General features: G+C 41.8%; 1 protein-coding gene across 8 annotated transcripts in view; it reads right to left on the bottom strand.

Moving 5' to 3' along the window:
- The window catches only part of Usp45 (ubiquitin specific peptidase 45), a 64,430-nt gene extending 41,775 nt beyond the window's left edge, over positions 1–22,655 (bottom strand). For 3 of the 8 annotated variants that reach the window (XM_055603285.1, XM_055603288.1, XM_055603289.1), the window contains exons 1-6: positions 22,633–22,655; positions 18,711–18,820; positions 14,841–15,013; positions 13,455–13,558; positions 12,065–12,165; positions 309–451 (exon numbers count right to left, since the gene is read on the bottom strand). In XM_055603285.1, coding sequence (XP_055459260.1) covers positions 309–451; positions 12,065–12,165; positions 13,455–13,558; positions 14,841–15,013; positions 18,711–18,810 — 621 coding nt within the window. In that variant the 5' untranslated portion in view covers positions 18,811–18,820; positions 22,633–22,655. Of the gene's footprint in view, positions 1–308; positions 452–2,024; positions 2,130–12,064; positions 12,166–13,454; positions 13,559–14,840; positions 15,014–18,710; positions 18,821–22,632 lie in introns of all 8 variants that reach the window. The other 5 variants (XM_055603281.1, XM_055603287.1, XM_055603284.1 and 2 more) reach the window with 4 other exon arrangements.
- Between the last annotated feature and the right edge of the window lie 3,252 nt (positions 22,656–25,907).

Raw genomic sequence — 25,907 nt, 5'->3', positions numbered from 1 at the left:
AGGGAACTATAGTTGGGATAAAAGTGAATAAACTGTAATCAATAAAAAATAAATTAATTTTAAAAAATAAAAATCTAAAGGTTTAACTGAATATGCCTCATGTTTTCTATCAGTTGGACTAATGAAGCACTATAAGACAAGACTTCCAAGTAGAACTGTTGAGTACACATACCCCAAAGAAGAACAGAAAGAACTTTATAGAATAACATCCAACAGTCCTTGTACAGTCTACACTACAGATGTGTTTGCTCAATTTAACTAATTCAAATAACTGTTTACAGTTTGGAAATGAGTCTGATGACTCTTACCTGAATGACTGCATTAAAGAAGCAAGTATTTCCTAAGTTTGTAATTCCTTTAACAGATGGCACACAGCTGCCTTTTCTTCCTTTCTTTAGTTCACCTGTTTCACGTTTTTCTTCACAAAGCTTTATGATTCTAGAAAATGCACCTATGAATGATAGGAAACACATGAGGTGTAAAATTAAATTTGTGTCACTTGACAATTTAAATATATTATTTAAAACCAAATAACAAGACCAGAAAATATTTTTTATTTTTATATTTTATTTCTATTGAATTGAACTCATCGTAATATAAATCTCTGTACCTTACACATTACAGAATAATTTTCTTGATGAGTCTAAAAGCTTAAAGAGAAACAAGTGATCAGACCTTCCTTCTACACACCATTCCCCAAAAGAAAAGGAGTGCTTACACACAAGCTGACTCTAAGCTTCCAGTAGCAAAGATGGAAAATGAGTCTATAAAACTGTTGTATCACAGAATAAGAAAGGGCTCAAACTAATAATGAATACGCGGACTTGGTAGGATACTCCAACATTCACAGCACACGGGAGGAGGTAGAATGATTTGAAACTCAAGGTCATCTTCAGCTACAAATAGAATTTGATCTCATGCCTGGGCGGCATGAGATCTTGCTCAGAACAAACAAACCACTGGCATCAAAATTTGAACATCAAGGTAAATACAGTACTAAAACAGATGATTACAGAATGGATGCAAACTGATAATAGATTTTTAGAATGAGGTTAAATGATGAGGGGTTCTGTGGTGTTTTAGTGTACGGGTATTTTGCCCACACAAATGGCCTTGTGCTACGTAGCCTAACAGCCACAAAAGCCAAGAAGGGCGCTGGACCTCCTGGAAATGGAGTTACAGGGGCTTGTGACCCACCATGTGGGTGCTGGGAAGCAAACCCAAGTCCTCTGAAAGAGCAGCCAGGGCTCTTAACCACTGGGCCAGCTCTCCAGCCTCCAAAGGGAAAACATTCCCCCACCCCTTGGAGACAGGGTCTCACTATGTAGCTCTGGCTGTCCTGGAACTCATTATGTCCACCAGGCTGGCTTCAAACTCAACAGAGATCTGCCTGCCTCTGCCTCCTGACAGCTGGAATTCAAGTCAAGCATCACCATGTCAGGCTCAGAGGGAAAACTTTTCATGACAACTAGTAAACAGGAGAAAGAACATGGTCAGGAAGACTACCATCTTAGAGTGATGATGCCTCTTCTAACATTTGGCAGCTTTGCTGTGAGTTTGATATTTCAAAAGCTGAAAGTTAATAGGATCACAATATACAACAAAAAGTAAATATCTAAATACTAAGCTTGAGTGCCACAGGGTTGTTCTGAAAATCACAGTATTATTTTTTATTACTTGTTTTTCAGATAGGGTCTATGTAGCTCTGCTTGGCCTAAAACTTGCCATGTAGTTAGTTAGTTCTGAACTTGCCTCAGCCTCTCAGGTGCTGGAATTAAAGGCATGTAATACCACGCCCAGTTGAAAATCTGGTTATTAGTTTGTGTTCAATGACAATGTAAGAATAAAGAACAATTCCTAACATTTATAAACTGACATGTTGATCATACATATGTAATAGATTATAACTCAAAACCATCACCTAGGGGACTGTGAATATACCTTACTTCAGAGACTGTTTGCCTAGCATACATGAGGCCCTATGTTCACTCCCCATGAGAAAGCACCAGGCTGATGGCATATACCTGTAATCCTAGCATGTGTGGATGGAAGCAGGAAAACCAGAAATTCAAGGGCATCTTCAGCTATATAGTGAGTTTGGGACCAACCTGGAATACATGAAACCCTGTCTTAAAGAAGAAACAAAGAAAAAACTATTACAGTCTTCCCTTGATATACCTACAGCAGACCATGATTCCAGGACTGAACAAAATCAAAGATGCTCAAAACCTTCATATCCATCTTAGGAATTCATCAGGAATAAAAAGGCTGGATTTCTACTAGTTACTGTCAGAACTGGATGTTCACTGATACTGTATTTTTTAATTTTTTTTATTAATTATATTTTATTTACTTTGTATCCCCCCTGTAGTTCCCTCCCTCCTCCCCTCCCAATCCCTCCCTTCTTCCTCCTCCTCCTCCACACATGCCCCTCCCCAAGTCCACTGGTAGGGGAGGTCTTCCTTTCCTTTCTTCTGATCCTACTCTGTTAGGTCTCATCAGGAGTGGCTGCGTTGTCTTCCTGTGTGGCCTGGTAAGGCTGCTTCCCCCTCAGGGGGAGGTGATCAAAGAGCAGGCCAATCAGTTCATGTCAGAGACAGTCCCTGTTTCCATTACTATGGAATCCACTAGGAGACTGAACTGTCATGGGCTACATCTGTGCAGAGGTTTTAGGTTATCTTCATGAATGGTTCTTGGTTGGAGTATCAGTCTCAGAAAAGACCCCTGGGCCCAGATTATTTGGTTCTGTTGCTCTCCTTGTGGAGCTCCTGTCTTCTCCAGATCTTACTATTTCCCACTTCTTTCATAAGGTTCCCTGCACTCTGCCCAAAGGTTGGCCATAAGTCTTAGCATCTGCTTTGAGATACTGTATTTTTGTATCTTGTTTTCACATATATTAACTTTATATAATAATGGGTTTCATTATTATTGAGATGTTCACCCTTCATTATTACGCCCTTTTCTCTTCCTACACTTGTTGATCCTTGCTTCCCAGCCATTCTCATTTTTATGTCCCATGGCTGTTCTGTTGTCGGTGCTGTTTTGCTGATTCAATTTTTTAGTGTGCCTCACAGGATCCTAAGTGGGGAACCATTTACAAATGCAATGGCTTCTTACTAGTGGCTATGCCACTAAAGAAAATGGCTCTACGTCAGGTTTGATGGCACATGCCTTCGGCTCCAGCACTGTCTCAGACAAGTTAAGTGACTTACTTAAGGTCCTAACAGTAATATTCTAAATATAGCCCAAAACTTTACAACTTACATTCTCATCGATGACTTACGGTAAATAAAATTTATAAAAAAACAATAAGCCAACACTGGGTGTGTGCTGCTCCGAACAAACAAATCCTCAAAAGACTTTCCTTTGTTTAACATCCTTACTAAGTGTTGTGACATGTAACACAGCTGAGACAAGGGCTCACCTGGCCTCACCTGGGTGCGATCCTCCTGCTTCCTTCTCAAGTGTTCAGGGCTACAGACATTATCAACATGCCAGTTTTATGCCATGTTCAGGACTGAACCCAGGCCTCTTAGATCCTAGTCAAGCACTCTATCAACTGAACTACACTGTTCTTTTAAATTTTCTACACAAAAACAATGGTTGGGAGAAATAAATACAGAAAGTAACTACAAATAAATAAATACTATACACAATCACTCAGAAAAATAGTCCTAGAAATAAGTAACATTTAAAAAATGTAATATGCAATTTATATATCTGTATACCTCATTAACCCATCACTTTTTAAAACATCTGGGATGACATCCCAAAGTAAACAATGTTTATAAGACCATCTGGACAAAACTGCAGGCAAAGAAAAAAAGCATAAACATATGGAAAAACAGCTTTTCCCCTCCCCTTCAGCAGGAAGAAAAGACAAATGTCAAGCTGGAGCCATCCTCGCTTCACTGTGCGGTGCTTGGCAGCACCACCTGGCCCTCCGTGCAGCCACCAAATATGGACAGCACTGCCAGAAAGGACAAGCCCCCAGGGCAGCCGCAATAAACACAGCTGACTTCACGCTTAAACAGCCACTTCACACAAGTGGCGAGGGTCTGTGTGTTCACTTGTACACGTCCATGAGAAAATACTCAAGATTAGCAATGTTATTAGGCTGATTAAATAGATCGTTAATTTAACCAGAACACAGCAGCATTTTCTATTTAAATTTTCTAAATAAAAAGCTACCTTTTTATTTAAAGTATTGGGAAAGTTTTAGAATATGGAACAATTTAAATTCAACTGTTTTATGGAATGTCCATAGTGTGCTAGGTATTACATGAACCACTATTATTATTTATATAGAAAGAACACTTAGAATTAATGACCAGAAAGCCTTGAACTTATGGTGTTATCTTAGCAAAATTAAGTATACATTTTGTACATTGCTTCACTAAGGAACTGTCTGCTGAGAGCCAAGATTCTACTTTAAAATGGGAAGGAGGGTATCTGAATTAGTCAATTATTTCATACTTAAAGGCATGTGTGTTTTTGCTACCATGTACGGTTTATGTGCCATTAGAGCTTGAATCCCAGCTTTCAACCCCTAGGCAATCTAGGCAAGCCTGCTAGAAAATGAGCTGTACCATAGTCCCACTACTTTCAGAAACACAAACCCAAATATCCTAAAGACTGAACTCCAAGAATTGTCTGGAGTGTGCTATAATGAAAAGAGCAAAACTGCTACAATAAGAAGATTTTTTAAAGAACATTCCATTTTTTACATAAAGTTTTACCCACAACTAAAAAAAGGGAAAAAGGAAGGAAAGGAAAAGAGAGAGAGAGAGAGAGAGAGAGAGAGAGAGAGAGAGAGAGAGAAGGGGAGAAAAAGAAGAGCCCAGCAAATCTGCACGGTGATAGAAAAGGGAAGGCAATCCCTCTGAGGCACAGGCTGGATTCAATTTCTGAACATCTTCGGAGTCAGACTTAAACCTTTACAGTAACAGTTTATGGCAGCTGTGTCCAAACAGTTCCTCAAAGAATTAAGTCTCTGCCCAGTGGTGGTAGAGAACACTTTTAATCTCACCACTCGGGAAGCAAAGGCTGATCTCTGAATGGGACACCAGCATGATGTAGAAAGCGAGTTCTAGGACAGCCAACGCAACACAGAGAAAAACAAAACAAGAACTAAGTCCTCGGCTGGAGGGTTGAGCACTGGCTGCTCTTTCAGAGGACCTAGGCTCCATTCTTAGCACACGCCATGTTTAACTCCAATCCAGGGGATCCAGGGCCCTCTTCTAACCAACTTGGGACTGCATAGAGGTGGTACAAAGACATAACATTTTAAAAAGCCCTAATGCCTTAATCACACACTCTTATGTGTTTAGCGTTATGCCAGTTTTAGGACAACTTATGAAATAACACTTCAAATAATTTTCTGGAAACTGTGGTTCAGATAAAAACTGAACTTAAATGCACTCAGGTAAGAATCAGTTGGATTTTGTTTGATTGACCGTTTTTGTTTTTTTTTTTTTGAAGGTGTGAGTGGGTTTTGTTTACGTTTTAGCCTCAAACTCACTGGGGTTACATCTCTACCACATCAGCTTATTTTTTTAACATCTGTTATCTTTTCCTCCCAATTCCTTACTATACATGGAAACTACTATTTATTTTTTTTTAGAATTAATGTTTTAATGATCTAAAAATTTTTTTGTTGTTTTGTTTTTGTGGTTTTTTTTTTTTGGGGGGGGGCATGGTTTGAGACAAGGTTTCTCTGCATATAGCCCTGGCTGTCCTGGAACTCTTTCTGCAGACTATGCTGGCCTCAAATTCACAGAGATCTGCCTGTCTCTGCCTCCCCAGTGCAGGGATCAAAGGCATGTGTGGCAGTGATCCCAATATTTTATTTACTACATCTGGCACACTCTTGGATGACATCAGGCCTAATCATTCCTCTGCTTTCTTGCTGTCAACAATCTTAATGTGCTGGCTAGTTTTATATTAACTTGACACAAGGTAGAATCATCAGAGAGATGACTCTGTTTTCTCAATTAAGAAAATACCTCCAAGCCGGGCAGTGCTGGCACAGACCTTTAGTCTCAGCACTCACGAGGCAGAGGCAAGTAGATCTCTGTGAGTTTGAGGCCAACCTGTTCTACAAGGCAAGTCCAGGACAGCCAAGACTATACACAAGAACTGTGTCCTGAAAACACAAGAGAGAGAATTCCTCCATAAGACTAGGCTGTGGGCAGGCATGTAGTACTTTTTCTTAATTAATGATTGATGGGGGGGGGGGGGGGGGTCCAGCCTCTTGCAGGTGGGGCTGCACCTTGGCTGGTGGTTCTGGATTCTACAAGAAAGAAGGCTGAGGAAGATGGAAACAAGCCAGTGAGCAGCTCTCCTCCACGGCCTCTACATCAGCTCCTGCCTCCAGGATCGTGCCTTGCTTGAGTTCCTGCCCTCGTTATTTCTGATTATGAACTGTTATATGGAACTGTGAGTGAAACAGATCTTTTTAGTCATCGTGTTTCCTCACAGGAACAGTAACCCTAAGACAGACTGGTCCCAGGGACATGTAGTAGGCATGACTGTAATAGACCCGAGAATTGTGGAAGGAACGGGAACTTTACGCCAGAGAAGCCACTGAGTGTTGAGAGCTCACTGGGCTGTCTGCAAAGAGCGCTGAAAGCCACACAGAAGTTTCTTACAGTTCTGGGTTCTGCAGGAGCAAGCTGAGCAAGCCAGTGAGCAGCACCCCTCCACTGTCTCTGGGTCAATCCCTGCCTCCAGGCTCCTTCCCTGCTTTTGATATGGAACTCTCAGTGAGATAAGCCCTTTCTTCCCCAGGCTGCTTTTGGTCGCGGCGTTCATCACAGCGACAACGGTAACCCTGAGACATTTAATTAGGCTGCTTTGATGCTCAGCACAAAGGGCCTCCATCAACCTGGCACATGTACAACCAAAGCCCCCACAAGCACAAAGAGATGGCCTTGGCAGCTTCACCAGTCCCGTGTGCTGGCCTTCATGGGGAAGGGCAGTGCTCAGCACACCCTGTGGGGCAGTAGTATTGGCCAGTAGCCCTCCAGCAGCTACACCTTCCTCTGCTTGGTGTACAGCTAAAGTCAAACCTTTCCCACCGACGCCTCTGCCTCACAGGACTGGACGGTGGCAGAAAGAGCTAGGGCTCATCTTGTGAAAATGCAAATAAAAGCAGGACTTTCATGTTATGGCTGAAAAAACAGTACTAGTACTTGCCTTTTTAAAAGGTATTAAACCATATTCTAACTTCTATCAAAGGTCACAGTATTATTTATCCCCAGCTTCAGAACCTAATCAAATCATTTAATACTGTTTTACTTCAAAAACAGTATATATGGGGGCGGGGGGGAGGCATACAAAAACATACTTTCTAAAACAAACATTCTTCGGGTCTTTGTACCCCAAGAAACATTATCATAATGAACTCAACAGTATATACTTTATTTTCTTTAGTCCTGATAAAAATAGCACCCTGCCAGCACAGACATTTTGAGCTAAATAGATGCTCTAGAAAGAGGATGGAATTTTCAATCTCCTGTGTATTTCACAAAAAGGAAACCAATATCCATCAATATTCTATCAGGAATTCGTGAATATGGTATTTGTGTAATACTCTCATTATACAAGCCTGCTAAAGTAATGCAGCTTAATGATCCTTTCAGAGTACACAGGTCACTTAAAAAGATTGTGAGATTTTTAGGTTCAAAGCAAAATTGAGCCACACACCCTTACCCCCACACATTCAAAAACTGTTGTCAACACTCACCACCAGAATGGTTCATTTGTTAGAACTGATGAACCTACGCTGACACTTGATTATCACTCGGCATCCTGGGTGTACAATAGGTTTCCTCTGTGGTGTACGTTCCTTTCAGATGGACAAATACAGAATGACAGGCATCCACCCTTATCAGATGGGACAGTTTCATGGCCCCAAAAGCCCTCTGCACTTTGTTTTTCCTTCCCCACAGGCTCTGCCAACCTCATTCATGCTTCTATTGTCTTCAGGTCTCTGGCTTGCTTATTAATGACCCATTTTTCAGGATGGGTCTTGCAAGGACATTTTTTGCCTCTTTTCAGTCTTGTGATATATATGACCTTTTCATTATGCCTGTGACAAGGGTGAGTGTTCTCCCAACCCCCATCCAAAGTCTAACATCAGATGTGAAATCTACACAGCTGTAAGCATTCTTCTGGGAACCTGCACTGGATTCATCTCAATTGCTTAATGCAATTACCTAAACCAGTCATGTAGTATTAATGCTAATTTGCCCATTTCTACAGCTGAAAGAAGTTTTAAGAAAAACCTTTTCACCATAATTCCTCTAGTTTTAAACTGATTAATGTGTCTATTTATTCTCAAAGTCTAATCATCAGCCTTATGACTACTTATTTAGTCATATGATAAATGCCACTGTGATAATAGGTAGTATATATCCATTTCTACTGTCTTATGTTACAAGTCCAATAACCTGTCTAAAATACATCTCTGACCACTCACTTCTTGACTGCAAGATTAATCTAACAAGGGCTCGCCACTGTCCTAAGGACAGATCTCACAGTAGGAGGCCCTAGGCCACCCAATCTCAGTTGTTCCGTGTCCATGTGCTCATGTATTTGTCTTTCTACATTCCCTCGCTGCTCCAGTCAGTCTTTGGTCCAGTCCGGAACTATGCTGGCTGCAGCAGTAAAACACAGGTTTTCAGAGCTTTACAGGGCAACTGACAGCACTTGTGATCCAGAAGCAGATACGAGAATATAGCTATTTTTGCTCTGCAGTGTTGGCACGTCTTTAACGTCAGCACTTGCAAGGCGGAGGCAGGCAGATCTGAGTTTGAGGCCAGGCTGAATGCGTTCAGGACAGCCAAGGCTACAAAGAAAGAGAGGAAGGGGGAGAGACAGAGAGAGACAGAGGCAGAGAGAGAGAGAGACTGTAGCTATTTTCTATTGAGCCAAACAGTAAAGACATTTATAAAAATGTAAAATACTACTTATTCAACCTTATTTTGAAAAATATTTGTTGTTCCTAAAAATAGTATTTATGTTAACATGGAATTATTGATATTCTCAGTGAACATTTAAACTTTCTAGTTTTCCCTTTTAACAAAGACTAACAGATATAGCTACATAACCAAAGTTCCTTGAACCTCAAACACTTTTTTAAAAGAACAAACGAGAGGTGACATCAAAATCTTGAGACTCAAAGAGCTCCTTGTTTTTGGAGGTACACAGGGAACTAGCCCAGATTCTCTATAAGTAACATTAAAAGCGTTAGAAGGCAGAACTTGAAGCATGCTTTGCGAACAGGTACTGGCTTTCTTCTCAGTGGTTATTTTTACTCAGTGCATAATCATCATTAAAAGAAATTTTCAATATCATTCTTCCCTAAACAAAGAACTACAGGCAACTGAGGAAATCTGGGAGTGGGAGAGGTGGCCCAGCCCAGGGAAGAACACACACAATCAGGCCTGAAATATATACATATAAGCAACATTATATAGGCTGTATCTAGAAATATATAATTATATACAAATACATTCAATAACAACTCATAAAAAAAGAAAGCCATGAATTTGAAGGAGAGCAGGGAGGTGGTCTGGAGGGAGGAAAGGGAAAGGAGAAATTACAGTCTGGGGGCTGTAGAGATGGTCAGCAGTTGAGAGCAATGGTTGCTCTTCCCGAGGACCCAGGTTCAGTTCCCAGTACCCACATGGTCACTCACAGTTCTGTTTGTAACCCCAGTTCCAGAGGATATGATACACTCACACATGCAGGCACACATGCAGGCAAAACACCAATATACATATAAATGAATACATCTTTAAAACAAACAAACAAACAAACAAACAGTTGATAGCCTGCTCCTACTTCCAGTTCACTCTCTGATTTGTGTGACTTGTTTCCCGATCCTGTCACTTGCTTCAATGCTTCCTTACTCCATGATGCACTCTTAACCCTACAACTATAAACCAAAACAAAGTCCTTCTTCCTTAAGTTGCTTTTGAACACAGTATTCTATCACAGCTCTTAGAAAAGTAAGTGATACCAAATTCTCAGCAAAGCTCATGCACGTAGCTTGGATGTCCTGTTCACAGAAACCTTAGTTGAGCAGGGAGGAGTTGGTCACTATGAGCATGTCTTTGGTGGCTGCATCTTGCCATGGCCCCTTCCTAACTCACTGTCTCTTCCTTCCACTAATATCTGCTTCCTAGTCAGGATGAGGCAGGCAGCTTTCCTGTGGCTGCAGTGGTGTTCTGATTCACCACAGGTCCACAGCACTGGAGCCAGCTGACCACAGACAAAACCTGACACCATTAAGACACAGGGATAAAATAAATTCTTCTTGTAAGTCTCCTTCAGGTTTCTGTCACATCCAACAAATTCCCTCCCTAATATTTTTTCTACAATTAAGTATTCAAGAGATATGAAGAACTGGATGGCTAAGACTCTGGCTTTATTCTGAACCTTAGGGAACCTAAGTAAGAAAGGTAGAAAAACGGTTTCCCCATCATTGCTGGCATCAAATGACTGTGTGAGTCCTTGTGGCCAATAAAGCAAACCCAATGTGCTGTTCTCCAGAGACACCACTGAGACCAAATTCAGTTGCTGAAGCACTCAAGGTCTGTCACCACATCTACCTGGTTTCTTGTTTCACCAGAAATTGAGCCATGACTGGCATAACCTGAGACAAAGTAAGAATCCCAAAAATGCTTGTTAAATAAGTTAAATACAGAAGTAATAAAATGAATGGTTTCTTTTGCTCTCCAGAACACTGGGCTTATAGCCCCTCCTCCTCTGACTTTGCCATGACGACCTCTTCAGGTTGACAGGTAGCTAAGAAAGACAACTACATACTAGACTACAGGAATTCAATTGGGGACTATGCTTTTTGTTTGTTTGTTTTTGTCTTTTATGACAACTAAAGGATCAAGGCTGTAGCTCAGTGGTACTGTCTGCCTATCCAGAACAAGGCCCTGGGATCAAACCCTGCACTGTTAAAAAAAAACAAGTAAACAAAACAAACCTTTTATCATAACTCTACTTTTACAAAATCTTTCAGTTGCTGGTGCTGTATTCCAAGCACGTAATTTCTTCAAAGGCATCTCAAGGGCCACCTAGGTAGCTCAGGAGTGAGAGCCTAGTGTCTGATCCCCCGGACCCACACAGTGAAAAGAAAGAACCAGTTCTCACAGTTTGCCTTCTGGAATGTGTACCACCGCCACCCCAGCACTCTACCAGCCCTGGTACACATGCACACGCACGCACACACATACACTGACTCTCCTTCCACCATGGGGGTTCCAGGGGTTAAACTGGAGATTATCAGGCAGACTTCGCAGAAAGCAACTTTATCCATCTTACAGGCCCAAATAAATGGAAATCCTTAAACTGGGGCCAACAACAGACTGGTGGGCAGTTTGATCCCTGAACAGTAAAGTTGGGCGTAGGTCTGAGTGAGCTAGGATCAGAACAACACTGCAATTATGTAACAGTAACCATAGAGGAAGTTCCAAAAATGCGTGTCAGGATCTAGTCACATATTTTCACAAACATTATTCTAAATCTTCAAGAAGTATTACTGCCAAGCTTCAAAACAGAATTCTTATTCCAATTTTATCATAAGGAAAGGAAGGAGTAGAAACCCATAGCTAATAGTGTAGGACAATAAATTCAAACTAGAACTGTTACATTTCAAAGCTCATGCTAGCTACACACTTCCATTTCTCATATTAGAAATATAAATACATTACATGAACGCAAGATGAGGCAGCTGGCTAGGAATATATGACATGGCATTATTTACTCAAATGACTGAGAAAAGTCATAGTGAAATCAAAGATGTGGTTTGTTTTGTTTTTGAGGATGGCCTGAAACACCTTGTGTATACTGGGCTGGCCTCAAATGCACATAGGTCATGGCCTCTGAGGCTGAGTACTGGGATCAAAGGTAGATATTATTATTTTTTAAATTTAAATTTATTTTTTATAATTTATTCAAGGTAGATATTCTTTATGAACTCCTTATGCAAAGTGTGAAACATCTTATTTTAATCCAAAATGCTTTATCAAATTGCTTAAGTTACCTGTTTGTGTTTTAAGAACATGTTTCTGGAGAGAGTCAACTATCTGAGCCAAAACCTTCTTGTTACAATGCGTTGATAATTGTTCATTACATTCATAACACCTGAAAAATAGGAATGAAAGCAGATGTTATGAAAGCCCCTTCAGTGATCACACATAAGGCATGCACTTAACAACTTCTGTCTTTACATTGTACAGGAATCAGGAGCTCAGAGGGGAAGGTGTTCCCTATGTCTGGACAAAGAAGCAAGGGCCAGGTCATACAGATCCTTACAGTTGGTCGTAAGTGTAATAGAATGTCATAAGATTTCAGGCAGAGGGATGACATGGCCCAACGTGTACCCAATTCATGTGGGTTTTTTGGTTTTAGTTGTTGTTTTGTTTTGTTTTGTTTTTTAGCAGTATCCAGTATGCAGAAGGCAAAGGCAGGCAGATCTGTATGAGTTCAAGAGCCTCTGGTTGAGTTCCAGAACTGCCAGGGCTATGTAGATAGACCCCATCTGAAAAACAAGATAAAACAAGAGCAACAACAAAACCAGGGCAGGGTCTCTACAGCACTAGCTGTCCTGGCACTTGCAACATAGACTAGCCTGGCCTGCAGCTCAGAGAGATCCACCTGCTGTCTGCCTCCCACATGCTGGGGTTAAAGGTGTGCGTCATCATGCCTGTTTCTGTTTAAGCCTTATTATTTTTTATGGCGATTTTAATGGCTATTCTTTAAGTCCTTGTCTGAATATATGCCTGTGCACTATGTGCATGGAGTGACCACAGATGCTAGAAGAGGGGATCAGATTCCCTGGGAGTGGAATTACAGACTATTTTGAGTGCTGGGAACTGAACCTAGGTCCTCTGGAAGAACAGCCAGTGCTCCTAACTGCTGAACCATCTCTCCAGCCATGGTAGTATACACTCTTAACCTTCTGAACAATTTAGCCCCAGATTTTGGTCTTTCTGAGACAGGGTTTAGCTATATATGCAAGGCTGGCCTGGAACTCACAATCACTTGCTTGTTTTTCCGCAGTGCTGTGATTATGGGTGTACAACACCATATTTGGCTCCAACAGTATTTAGAAAACTTCACTGTGTGGGTTATACAGAATCCCTGAACCACCTGACTCCTTAAAGTACCATCCTCCTCTTAGAACACTGGGATTCTGCATTAGTTCATTACAAAAAAATTTAACTAGACAGAACTTTTTTCTTAATGGTACAAAGAAAATATTACTGATAAATAGGATCTTTTTAAGCTTTATGTTCATGAATAAAAATTTTTTTTAAGTTATCCCATAGACTGTATATGAGAAAAAAGTATACAATGATATTACACCTTTCTTTTACTTTGTAATGCTCCAAGTTTTTTGGTAGATAAAGTACTAACAAAAGTGAACTTACCATATGAGCCATGTACTCAGGCTAATGACAACACAATGGGCCTCTGCCCCAGAGTTCTTGAAGTGTCTCAAGGAATGCTGGCTTTCTGAGTTTTTACCGCATCCCTGAAGATGAACAGAATGCTATTCATATGATTCACACATAAATTTCTTTCAAATTGACCAAATCTTAAATTATTCTTAAGCACAGTTTGGACTTCAAGCAAGAGGGAACAGCTTCAAAGAGGAATACCGATTTTTACCGAATTCAATGATTTGCAGATAAATTACTGTCTGTCATGTGTTTACCTGTAATGAACACTGGTGACTGGTTAGCCTGTCATTTAGGAATGCATGCCTTCACTGTCCTGTATATTATATACTACGAGACACTGAGCACCCTCCCAGGCCACTGGTGTTTCCCAGTCCTCCACCCCAGCCTCACTGAGAATAGAAACAGGGCCAGCGCAGTCATTTCCCGCACAAGTTACATGGGAGGGAGAGTCCCGGAAAGCGTCACATACAATAAAAGAAAGACATATACTTTTCCTTCCTTAGGACTTTGGAAATTACTGCAACATAATGCCTGAAACATCTCCAGTCTATGAAGCTGGAGAGGACACAGTGAAACAAAACAAAAACACAAAACAAAATAAAGCTTTATTTTGAGGGGTTCCTTCTCTTAAATTAACTACTAGCTCTGAAGTACCTCGATTTCTGTATCTTAATTATTTTATTTATTTATTTACTTATTCATTTTTGGTTTTTTGAGACAGGGTTCTCCATGTAGCCCTGGCTCCCCTTTAACTCTCTCTGTAGACCACGTTGGCCTGGAACTCAGAGATCTGCCTGCCTCTGCCTCCCAAGTATAGGGATGTGTGTCACAACTTTTCATTTCGGAAAATTCCTGTATTAGGGTTGGTGAGACGGCTCAATGAATAAAGGTGCCTGCTGTCAATCTGACAACTTGAGTTTGATCCCTGAAACATACATTGGAGTAAACAGAGAACCAACTCCAGGAAGCTGTCCTGCTGTCCTCTGATATTCACAAATGTGTTGTAGCAAGCACATACACAAAGTAAAATAAAAGCGAGGGGGATGGTGGTTAAAAAAGAATCTAAAAGGTTAGATCCATTTCCTAAATTAAAAAAAAAAAAAAAAAAAAAAGACAAAATCAGATCCAGATAAGAGACCAAGTGCCTTAGGTTCCCTTTCAAAGCATTTATGAGCCACAGATGGTTACTTTCTTAACAGAGTATATAGTTATTCAATCCTAAACACTCCTGAAGTCCACCTTGGAGTGGTGATTGAAAGGTGAAATGAATCTACCTCTCCCACCAGTAGTCCAACGCATAATAGGCATTTAAAGGATAATAGAAGACGTACATAGAAATAACCCCTTTCTTACCTGAAAGCCACACTTGAGGCACAACCAAACATCGGAAGGAAGTACTGGCTGTCCATCACAGAATCTTCTCTCTTTCAAACACTCGGAACAAACGGACCACAGAGTCTCAGCCACTGCCTTCTTCACATGATTCACGCTGACAGCATAGCTGATGTGTGGGCACGTTAACCCTACTGAATACGGGGCAACATGAAAAGATCTGCCTTGCAGAGTGAAAGCACTACTGTTAGCAAGTGTGCTGGTTGGTTCATCAGTTTGGCCTAAGCTGGAGCCATCTGACAAGACGGAACCTCAATGGTGAAACTGCCTCCATCAGAATGGACTGTAGGCAACTGTGTAGGCATTTTCTTGGCTAATGACTGATATAAGAGGGCAGTGCCATCTCTGGGCAGGTGGTCCTGGGTTGTGTAAGAAAGCAAGTCATAGGTGCAAGCCAGTAAATGCAGTGTTCCTCCATGGCCTGTCTCTCTGTCTAGCCCTGATTTTCTTCATGACAAACTATAAACCAAAAGCTGAAATAAGCCCTCGCAAGTTGATTTTCGTTGTAGTGTTTATCACAGCAAAGAAAGCAAACCAGGACAGTAAGGAAAAGCATATATCATTATAACGAGAACAACTAAAAAGCACAAAGTCAAAAACAAAGACACTCATAAGGACATACAGTTATACGAATGAACATACATAACATTCTTGAAATAATCACAGAAGAGATTAGTGGTTGCAAGGAGCTATGGGTGAGGACAGAGGTATAGATATACCTAAGCAACATAAAAGATGGTCACAGGCATGGTTCGCTGAAGTATACAAAACTACAAGCATAATAAAATTGCAAACGCAAACACACACACACCAACACATACAAGTGCATGTGATTCTGGTGACATCTAAATAAGCTAAGGTTGGTTCTGTCAGTTTTGATACTGTGTAAGAGCGATGCAGGATGTTAACATCAGGAAAGGACATATGAGACCTCTATGTTATCTAAAATTAGTTCAAAATAAGAACTAGATTTAAGAATAATATATACTCAGCCAGGGTTAGTGGTGCACTCCTTTAAGCCCAGCACTCAGGAGGCAGAGGCAGGAGGATCTCAGTGAATTCCAAGCCAGCCTGCTCTACACAGTGAGTTCCAGGATAGCCAAGGATACACAGTGAGACTGTCTGGAAAACAAACAAAAAAGATTACTCTTTTCTGAACAGCTATCACGTATCCTGCACTTTGAATGTCTTTTTTTTTTTTTTAATTAAACAGTTCCTGCTCTTCCAGAGGACTAAGTTTGGTTCCCAGCACCCACACCAGGAAGCTCACAACATCCAGTTCTAAGAGACCCAATGGTTCCTTCTGGTCTCACAGGCATCCATACACACACGACATTCATTGACACGGACAAATACATATATTCCCAGTACTGCAAGAGATACCAGGAAAACACATATTTAGACTAGGAATGTAGCTCAGAGGGAGTTGGTGCTTAGCATACACCAGGCCCTGGGCTCATTTGCTAGTACCAATAAGTAAGTAAAATAAAAAGATGCATAAAATCTTTTGTATACAATAGTTTTGCTATATAGCTATTTTCATCATTGTTAGGATAAAGAAAAACAAATGGTGGCTTAATTTATAGGAACTGGAACTTTCAGAATTATTTTTGGTTGGTTGGTTGGTTGGTTGGTTGGTTGGTTGGTTGGTTGGTTGGTTGGTTGGTTTCTCAAGACAAGGTTTCTCTGTGTAGCCTTGGCTGTCCTGCACTTACTTTGTGGACTAGGCTAGCCTTGAACTCACAGAGATCTACCTGCCTCTGCCTCCCTGAGTACTGGGATTACAGGAATGTGCCACAGCAGCCGGCTTCAGAATTCTTAATGAATATTCTCACATGACAAATTTTTTGCCTGGTCCCTAAATATCTTTTTTAACAATTTCCATCGTATGTGGTGAAAAATGACTAAAACTAAGCACATATACAAAGTCTTCAAATAATTATATTCTTCTCCTAAGGGCTCAGTTAATCCATTAGTTCCAAAAACGTGGACACTTTAATTTCTCTCCATCAGATATCCACATCAAAACTACAACTACAAACCCACAACCATCTACTAATTGACTAAAGAAGTTAGTTAGACAGCTACACACTGACTATTTCAGACACAAATATCATTCCTCACTAGGTATTTACAATGAAATATGTAAGGCATTAAAATTCCCAGTTTTACATAAGAGCAAACCATAAAAACAGACTTGAAAGGACTAATTCTGAGAGCCCAGGGCTACAGCCCAGAATTCTCAGAATTGTGAAAGCATGCCAAGCATGCACAGGGTCCTGGGTTTAATCCTCAGGACCCATAACCAGGTACAGTGGCACAAGCCTATACTCCAAGCACTCAGGAAGTGGAAGCACGCGAATCAGAAGTTCCACTTATCCTCACCTACACAGGGAGTTTGCCAGGGAGAGACCATGGCTCAAAAAATAAATAAATAAATAAATAAATAAATAAATAAATAAATAAATAAAAAAATAAATAAATAATAAAATAAAATAAAAAATAAAAAATCAACATCAACAAAGCCAAAGAGTAATTCTGATGTAAATTTGAATAGCAAGGAGCAGTGACATTAAGGAAAGGGACAGTCTGGGAAAGCTGATGAGTGACCAGCCAGTCCAGAGCAACAGATTACAAAATGGCATTACTTTGTACGGATTTCATAACTAAAAATTCTAAAGTGAAGCATCATTCTATGCTATATATCTTCTCCATGACCTTGGGATGAGTTATGAAGGACAATGTGAACATTTCGATGCTACCACTCAGACTTCTGAAACCGAAATCACTGATAACCTTAAAAATAGGTGTATGGATTCAAGATAACATATATTTTATGTTACTAAGTAAATTTCCTTCAGGTTTTCTGTAAATTATATATTATGTAAATTTCATATGATAAGGTTATATGGATATTCCTGAATACAAAATTGTTACAGTCCATAGTTTCTATTAGGTAATTAAAAACCAGTAATATAACTCTGGCTGGCCTCAAACTCAGAGATGTGCCTGTGTTTGCTTCCTGAATGTTGGGATTAAGGGCATATACTACTATATTCAGCCTAGTGTGCTATATTTTAAATACTAATAAAACTCCACATGAGTTTGTAATTGCTGATACAGAGCCAACACGTCCCTTCTGTCCTCCAAATGACAAGAACAGAAAACAAGGATTCCACATTTATTTTTAAGACACACAGCTTACTAGCTGCAGTGACGCACACCTATAAACCCAGTGCCCAGGAGGCAGAGGCAGGTAGAGCTCCTGAAATCAAGGCAGCCTGGTCTACACACTGAGTTCTAGGCCAGCAAAGGCTACATATTGAGACTGACTCAGAAAGAGAGACAGAGACAGAGCATGTTCTGTGGGCTGGGCATGTGGCTCAGTGGCAGAGCACTCAGTTAACACAAGCAAAGCCCTGGGGAACTAGGACTGTAGGGCTATTTCTACCCCATCAATACAGAAATGAAAGAAGGAAAAGAAGAAGAAGGGGGAAAAAGAAAGTGGGGAGTGGGGAGGGGAGGCCAAGCAAATCCTACAGTTAGCAAACGAAAAGGTTCACCATCTGTCCCTCTCTGGTGCCTTAGAGACTTAATTTTAATGAGCCATGAGAAAAGAGAAAGAACAATATGACAACTTTAATATACCTAGAACTTAAACAATATCCCAATAAGAACACCAACAATGGTTTTAGCAGGGAACTACACAAGCTAGTTCTAAGACTTATCCAGAAAATGGTGGAAATAAAGTACTGAATTTATTGACTGAAAAGCACCTGCTGTCACTTCCTTCACCCACTATTCTTTGAGATGGCAGATATCACAATTTACCAGCAATGTCGTCTGAAGAATCTTCATCATGAGGTAGTAATGGTCTCTTATTTCGTTTGCCTTTCTCAGGGAAATCTTTTGATGGATCTTTTACCCGCATCTGTTATTTACTGAAAAGTTTCAAGAAAAATAACAATACTTTAATCTTCAAAGTTAAGCTATATTTAATGCATTTGCAAACTAGACTGGTCAAATGAATCAGCTGAAATAAACCATAAAATCAATATACAACACAGAGAGTAGAGCTCAGTGGTAGCGCATGCAGGAGAGTCTGGTACAGGCTCTCACAGAAATAAAGTCAATCCTCAAATGGCACCGTTCGGCTCCTCTGTTACACACTGTTTTTACCCCCCTATGGTCTCAAAATCCCTATGCTGAAGTCACCCACAAAGGGATGGCATGTGAACATGAGCTGGAAAGAGTAGGTGAGAGAGCAAGCCTTGCGTATATGGAGGTAACAAGCAGAGGGCCAGGACAAATAGTCTTTTTGAGTTGGGGTCTACTTCCCCTTTGCTTGTAGAAAGGTAGACCAGGCTTGCCAGCACTCTTTGCCAGCCTCCAGCGCCTGACGTTTGCCCTCCAGCTGCTCTGTGTACAATGACTTTTATTATTATTGCCTTGCGTGCCCTCTGCATGCGTGACGTCTCAGAAATAAAGTTTTCATTAAGGAAATGAGTACCATTTGTTAGAATGGGCCCTTTCCTCACCCTGTCATCTGTGCAGACAGTGGCAGCTGGGAGACGCACACTGGGCCAGGCAAAGGGTAAACCTAGTAGTCAGGTTTAACGGCTTTACTACCAGATGGAGTACAGACAGGGAATTTATTTCCTACTTTTAAGCTACCATAATTTCTCCTAAATTTTTGTTATGAAAATTTTTTAAGCCTTCAAAGGTTAGCCGGGCGTAGTGCCGCACACCTGTAATCCCAGCACTCGGGAAGGCAGAGGCAGGCGGATCTCTGTTTGTCGTCAGCCTGTCTAAAGCGAGTCCAAAACAGCCAAGGCAACAGAGAAACGCTGTCTTGAAAAACAAAACAAAACAAAACACAAATCTACAACGGTCACAAGAACCGGCCACTGAATGCTCACACACCATCTAGATTACACATGTACAGACACATGTACAGTTGTGTACATCTACCGTACAAAACACATGTGTACATGTACCATGCTTGACCTTTAATCCAAATATCAGCATGGAAACATGCATTCTGGGAAGCATATCTCGGTGGGTGGAGTCAAGCAAGGTTTCTCTGTGTAGTCCTGACTGTTCTAGAACTTACCATGTAGACCAGGCTGGCCCTTGCCTGCCTGCAGAGTGCTGAGATTAAAAGCATGCGCCACCATGCCCGGGTCGGAACACAGTATCTTAACAATGTTAACGCCTGTGTATGTCTGCGGGTATGTGCATGTTAATGCTTGTGCTCAGGGAGGACAGACAGGGAGGACGCCAGCTCCCGCGCTTGTGTGCTGCCTGCTGTGGCTGTCGGGGCCAAGCTCTGGCCTTCCTCAAGAACAGTGTGTACTCTCAGTTACCGCAGCACCCCTCACCCAGTGTCTAGGAAACACAATGAGTAGTTGTCCTATATAGCATCACTAAGAAAGGTATTCCCTGACAGCTTTTATCTAACATAGTCTGACTTCCTTATCTGATTCACCTGTACTCTATAGGGGTTTTTGTTTTTGTTTTGTTTTTCTGGATGGAAAGTCAGTCATTATTTGGACTGTATCTGTCGCAGCTCTTCACTCTTTTTTAACACTGGTTTCTCCTATGATCTTTTTTTAAAACTATGTGTACAGGGAGGGGATATGCAGATGTTCTTGCTAACACAGCAAATGCTTCAATTCCTACAGAAGAATGGGGAATGGGAAAAGATTCAATACAGAGCTGGTTCTTAAAGCTTCACTTGGAAGCTCATACTGGCTGGCTAAAGAAATTTGTGGGGTCACATTTAACTTTAGGTAAGTAAACACTACATCACCCATACAGCAGAAGCCAATTCTAGACGAACCCCCGTTGTCATTTTCTCAGGTATTCAGAAGTCTTGTAAGACTGGGACTACCCTTATCCACCCCACTTCTCTCTGGCCAACTTCTGGGCACTTTACTAAGCCATTTCAACCCCTTTTCAACCTTAACCTCCACCTCTCCTTCCTTCCCACCATGAGGTGGCCTCTAAACTTACAAACCTGCATCCATTAACTTTAAGTTCTGGCTAGAGAGAGGCATTAACAGAACCTAAGAAAGATAGCTCATGAGAAACGAGCATATCTCACCCTGTAACAGATAAACCCTTGATAAAGATGAAGATTTCTGTACAGATAATGACAAGTGGAAGAAAACTCACAGCCAGGTGTTTGACAGGCTTTTGTAAACAACCTGTTACCTTTTTCAAAACCACTGTCTCAAACTTATCTTGGTAATGGAGGGGGAATTTTTAATCATCTTTTTAACAGATGTAATGTTACACCAACCCATAATTCCTTAACTCCATGTAACTTTATTTTCTAACTTCCACTTAAGGCAAAACAAACAAGCAAAAGACATTAACATCCAAGTATTAGACGTTCAGATACTTTTCATATCAAAATTGTGTCTGGAAATCTCCAAGGCTCTGCTGGCCCTGAGCAGTGAACAGGACCGCTCACATGGTTGCACACTTCACAGAGCATTTGTATGAACACACAACCTGGTTAGAATGGAAAGGGGCATTTTTCCATGATTTTCACAAGCTCTCTCCCTGTGGGCGGGCACACACTCTCCTCAAGAGGAACCAGCAGCAACATCAATCTGAGCTCAGGGGAACTCATGAGACACTTGGAGTCCGGCGATTTTATGTAACTGGTAATTTTGGCATAAAAATATAATGTTGGGTATAGAACAATTACAGCTACATCAGGACACTCCCAAACTCTCTAAGTTTCCAGATGCCAAACAAGGGCCGAGGTTGCAGGCAGAGCCATCAAAGGACAGAAGTCTCAGGCCTGATTTGTTAACTCTTCACCACAGATACATTCCTTTTTTTTTTTTTTTTTCGTGAGGTCTTCCAAACATCAAACTTTACAGCTTTTTTTTTAATTCTACTTAATTATGTATTTTCTGTATATGGCTGTGCACGTGTTTAAGTGTTTCGCTTTGCATTCACGAGGTCAAAGCAGCTTCTCCCTTCCACCGCGTGGGTCGAGGAGGCTGAAATCAGGCTTGGTCAACTTGCTGAGACATCAACTTCAGTTTTTAATTTAAACATTATCTAACTCCTGCATTGTCTCTAATGTACAGGATGTACAGCTAACTCATTTAATATTATGCTTTTCAACTGGCTACAAGCATCCCATGTCCAAAAGTGTTTTGTTTAAGTTTTGGGCTGCAATTCTCCAGAAAAGGAAATGCAAAGGGCTTCCTTTTGGACACCTGGTGCTGAAAACACTCCATTCTAAGAACCTTCTCACAAGCACTTTGAGATGCGTCACTATCACCATCCTCCTTTTACTCTTGGAACTGGGCAGGGGTGAAGTGACTTGCAGAAGTCAGGGAGCTAGAGGGGGAATTAGTAGGGTCGACCCCTGACCTAACACTCACTGTTGCCAGAAAGCCGTGGCTAGGCTCTCCTCCTCGGGCCTGATGCACCCCACGTCAGCAGAGCGGGATGTGCTGCGAGGAGAGGCGAGGGGACCGGCGGCGGCTGCACGCCCGGGTCCCCGAGACGTGCGGGCTCGGCCCGGCTCCCTCCCAGACCCCGGCTCCTCCCGCTGCGGCCAGGGCTCGGCCCAGGAGGCCGCCCGGCGCCCTGTGAAGGGACCTGAGGGACGCGGGAAACTTTTCCTCCTAGGCTGGTTCACCTAGGAGGAGGCCTCGCGGCCCGAGCGACGACACAACGAAGACACGGGGTTTCCAGTGACCCCAAACGCTGGGCCCCAACTCACCCCGCCCGCCGGGCCGCGGCTGCCACACGCAGAAGCTTCTGCGCCTGCGCAGCGGGCCGCCCAGGGAAGGCGGGGTCCGGCGTGCTGGGCGGAGCCGGGGCGGGGTCTGCGCTCTGGGTGGGGCCGGGGGCGGGGCTTCGGGCGGGGCGGGGCTCCGGGTTCTTCCTGTGCTCGGGAGATCGGAACCTGCTGGAGGGGTGTAATGTGGAAGGGCCCCCTGCGGCCGCAGGGCCTGGATTCAGGCTCTGGTGAGCTGCTTTGGTCCTTCCGGTCCAGGTCCCACATGCTGGGCGCCATTTGGGACGGACCCCATCACCCTTCTCCGAACCCTGAAATCACGTCTGACATTCACTCTGTGTGATTTTAGGGTTTTTCGGGTTTTCTTCATGTGGTTCTCACTTCTGAGCTAACTGGTACATCACACCCGTCATTCTTCAGAGTCTGATCGTCTGTTCCAGCGATGTACACCTTGCTTTTGGTTGATGGACCCTAGAAGTCTCAATCTATCACAAAGTACAAGTTGTGACCTAGTGGATAGAGCGCTGGGTTAGAAGTTAAAAGTCTGACTTTTTTTTTTTAACCTTAAAAAATCGAATTATTTCCCATGGGAAACTTGGCAAAGAAGCAAGTTATTCGTTTACATGGTTTTTTTAATTAATTAATTTTATTAATTACAGTGTATTCACTTTTTATCCCATCTGTAGCCCCCTCCCTCGTCCCCTCTCAATCCCATCCCTCCTCCCTCTTCTCCTCCCATGCCCCTCTCCCAGTCCACTGATGGGGAGGTCCTCTTCCCCTTCCATCTGACCCTAGCTTATCAGGTCTCCTCAGGACTGGCTGCATCCTTACACTGTTTATAAGAACCATGCATTGGACAAATTCAGAAGATATAAATACACTGATCGAGATGCTAGGTGTTCGTATAGATAATTGTCTTTTAGGGGGTCATTTTTCCTCCCAGGAAGAAAAGAAAATGTTGCATCAGTAAAAGCAGTTTGTGTTGTAATTTCAATGTCAAAATTGTCTGTGTAAATATAAAGTATAATGTTAATATTGAATTTAAAATAGAATATGAAAAAGATATGCAAAAAAGAAAATCTAAAATATTTGCATCCTAAATTGCAACAGGAATAGGTCTTTTTTGAAGTATAGTGTAAGATTCAATTTACGGTTAGAGGAAAAAAGGCTGACTTTTTTGTTTGTTTGTTTGTTTTTAGTGTAGCATTGGCTGTCCTAGAACTAACTATGTAGACCAGGCTGGCCTTGCACTCACACAGATCTGCCCTCATCTGCCTCTGAAGTGTTGGGATTAAAGGTATGTGCCATCATTGCTGGACTTTAGACTTTCTTCTTAACAAAAAGAAATTTAAGAATTCTGCAATTAATCCTCAATATTTAAATATCTCTTAGAATTGACAAAGTCCTGTGGCTACCTTGGTATCTAACAGATATATCCTTAGTCTAATCAAAATCTCTAGGGACTGCACTTCTCATTCAAAGCTAGCATGGCTATTTGTAGAAAAATGGATGGAACTAGAGATCATGTTAAGTATCAGACAAAAAAAAGACAAATATTGCATGTTCTCATTTCATTTCTGTTACCGTGATAAGAAACAAAAATACCCCAACAACAAGCAGCTCAGGAGAAAAGAAGTCCATTGTGTTGGGCAGTCAAGGCAGCAGGAACTCCAGCACCTAGAAATATCGTACTGTAAAAAATATCAGACATAAGTCTTTTGTATGACATACTATAAAACTTGTGTTTAGGACAAGGAATTAAGATCGTTTTACCCTCAAAAGACTTTGTTTACATGTTTAATCCACCCTGGAGAAACCTTTGCTCACACAAAGGTACACTTCTGTATTCCAGGAGTTTGACTCCATTCTCCTGCATTTCCTGTTCACAGTTCTTTTCAGGTTAGCCACCCTGGGAGACGGGACCCCAATCAACAAAGACACAGTCACCACCTGAATCTGAATAAAAACCACGTTCACTTGTTCACTTCCTGTCTGAGGTTGATTTTCTGAGCACATCTTTCTTTCTCAAGAATAAAGTCTGCTTTGTTGGAAGTGGTAGTCCCTTTCCTTGCAATCCTCAACTCCTTGCTGACACACAGTCACGAGCAGAGAGAAGTGAGCATGTGGATGCCCAATTGCTTGAGCACAGCTTGATTTTGCCACTTTTCAGGAGTGCAATACTGGGGCTGGAGAGACGGCTCAGCAGGTAGGAGCATTGTCTGCTCTCCCAGGGGTCCTGAGTCCGCTTCCCAGGAACCTCCCGGTGGCTCACAAGCATCTCCTACTAGGATCTGGCGCCCTCTTCTGGCATGCAGGTGTACATGCCAATAGGATACTCATCTCTGTAAAATAAGTAAGTGTATTCTTTATTTTTATGTGTGTGTGTGAGAATGTGAGCCAACTGTGTATGTGTATGCCTGCAAAGTCAGGAAACAGCACTGAGTACCAACATAGGTACTAGGAACTGAACTCTAGTTCTTCTCCCTCCCTTCCTCCCACTCATTTCTTCAAACAGTTCAGGGCCGCCTATCTAGGGACTGGTGCTACTCACAGTGGTCTGGTCTTCCAACATCAATTAACTTGATTAAGGTAATCCTCCAAAGACATACCTATTGACCAACCCAATGTTAACAATTCAACCCTGAGGCTTTTCCTAGATGACTGTAGGTTGCATTAAGTTGACAATTAAAGCTATCTGCCACACACTTTCTCTCTTTTGGGGAATCTCACACACACATTATATATTAATGTATTATTTTATTATTATTGTTGTTGTTGTTGTTTGTTGTTGTTACAGAGGGCTTGAAGACGGCCTAGCAGGTAACAAAGGGTCCCTGCCACTAAGCATGACAACCTGAGCTTAATCTTCAGAACCTACAGAAAAAGTCTAAGGTGATAACTGACTCTGCAGACTTGTCTTTGACCTCCAACGCTCATGTGGCACGTATGTGCTCCCCTCATCACACGCCACACACACACACACACACACACACACACACACAAAACACAGCAAAATTTTAAAAATTAAAGTCTAAATGGTTAGGGAAAACCTAGTAGTAGATAATGCCATTGGCATAGAAATCTGAGGTGGCTTATTAATTATTGAATTATTGGCTCTAGGGAGATGGTTCCGTTGGTGAAGTGCTTGGTGCGTGAGCATAAGCACTTGAGTTCAGAATTCCTGAACCATCCAGGAAGCAGGACATGCCTGAAACTCCAGTGCTGAGGAGGAACTGGGTGAGAGTGCAAAGCCGGGC

The sequence above is a fragment of the Psammomys obesus genome, unplaced genomic scaffold (genome assembly GCF_907164565.1).
Source record: "Psammomys obesus unplaced genomic scaffold, mPsaObe1.curated_primary_1811, whole genome shotgun sequence".
Lineage (NCBI taxonomy): Eukaryota > Metazoa > Chordata > Mammalia > Rodentia > Muridae > Psammomys > Psammomys obesus.
The sequence above is the reverse complement of the archived record's forward strand: the minus strand, read 5'-3'. Positions and strand labels throughout refer to the sequence as shown.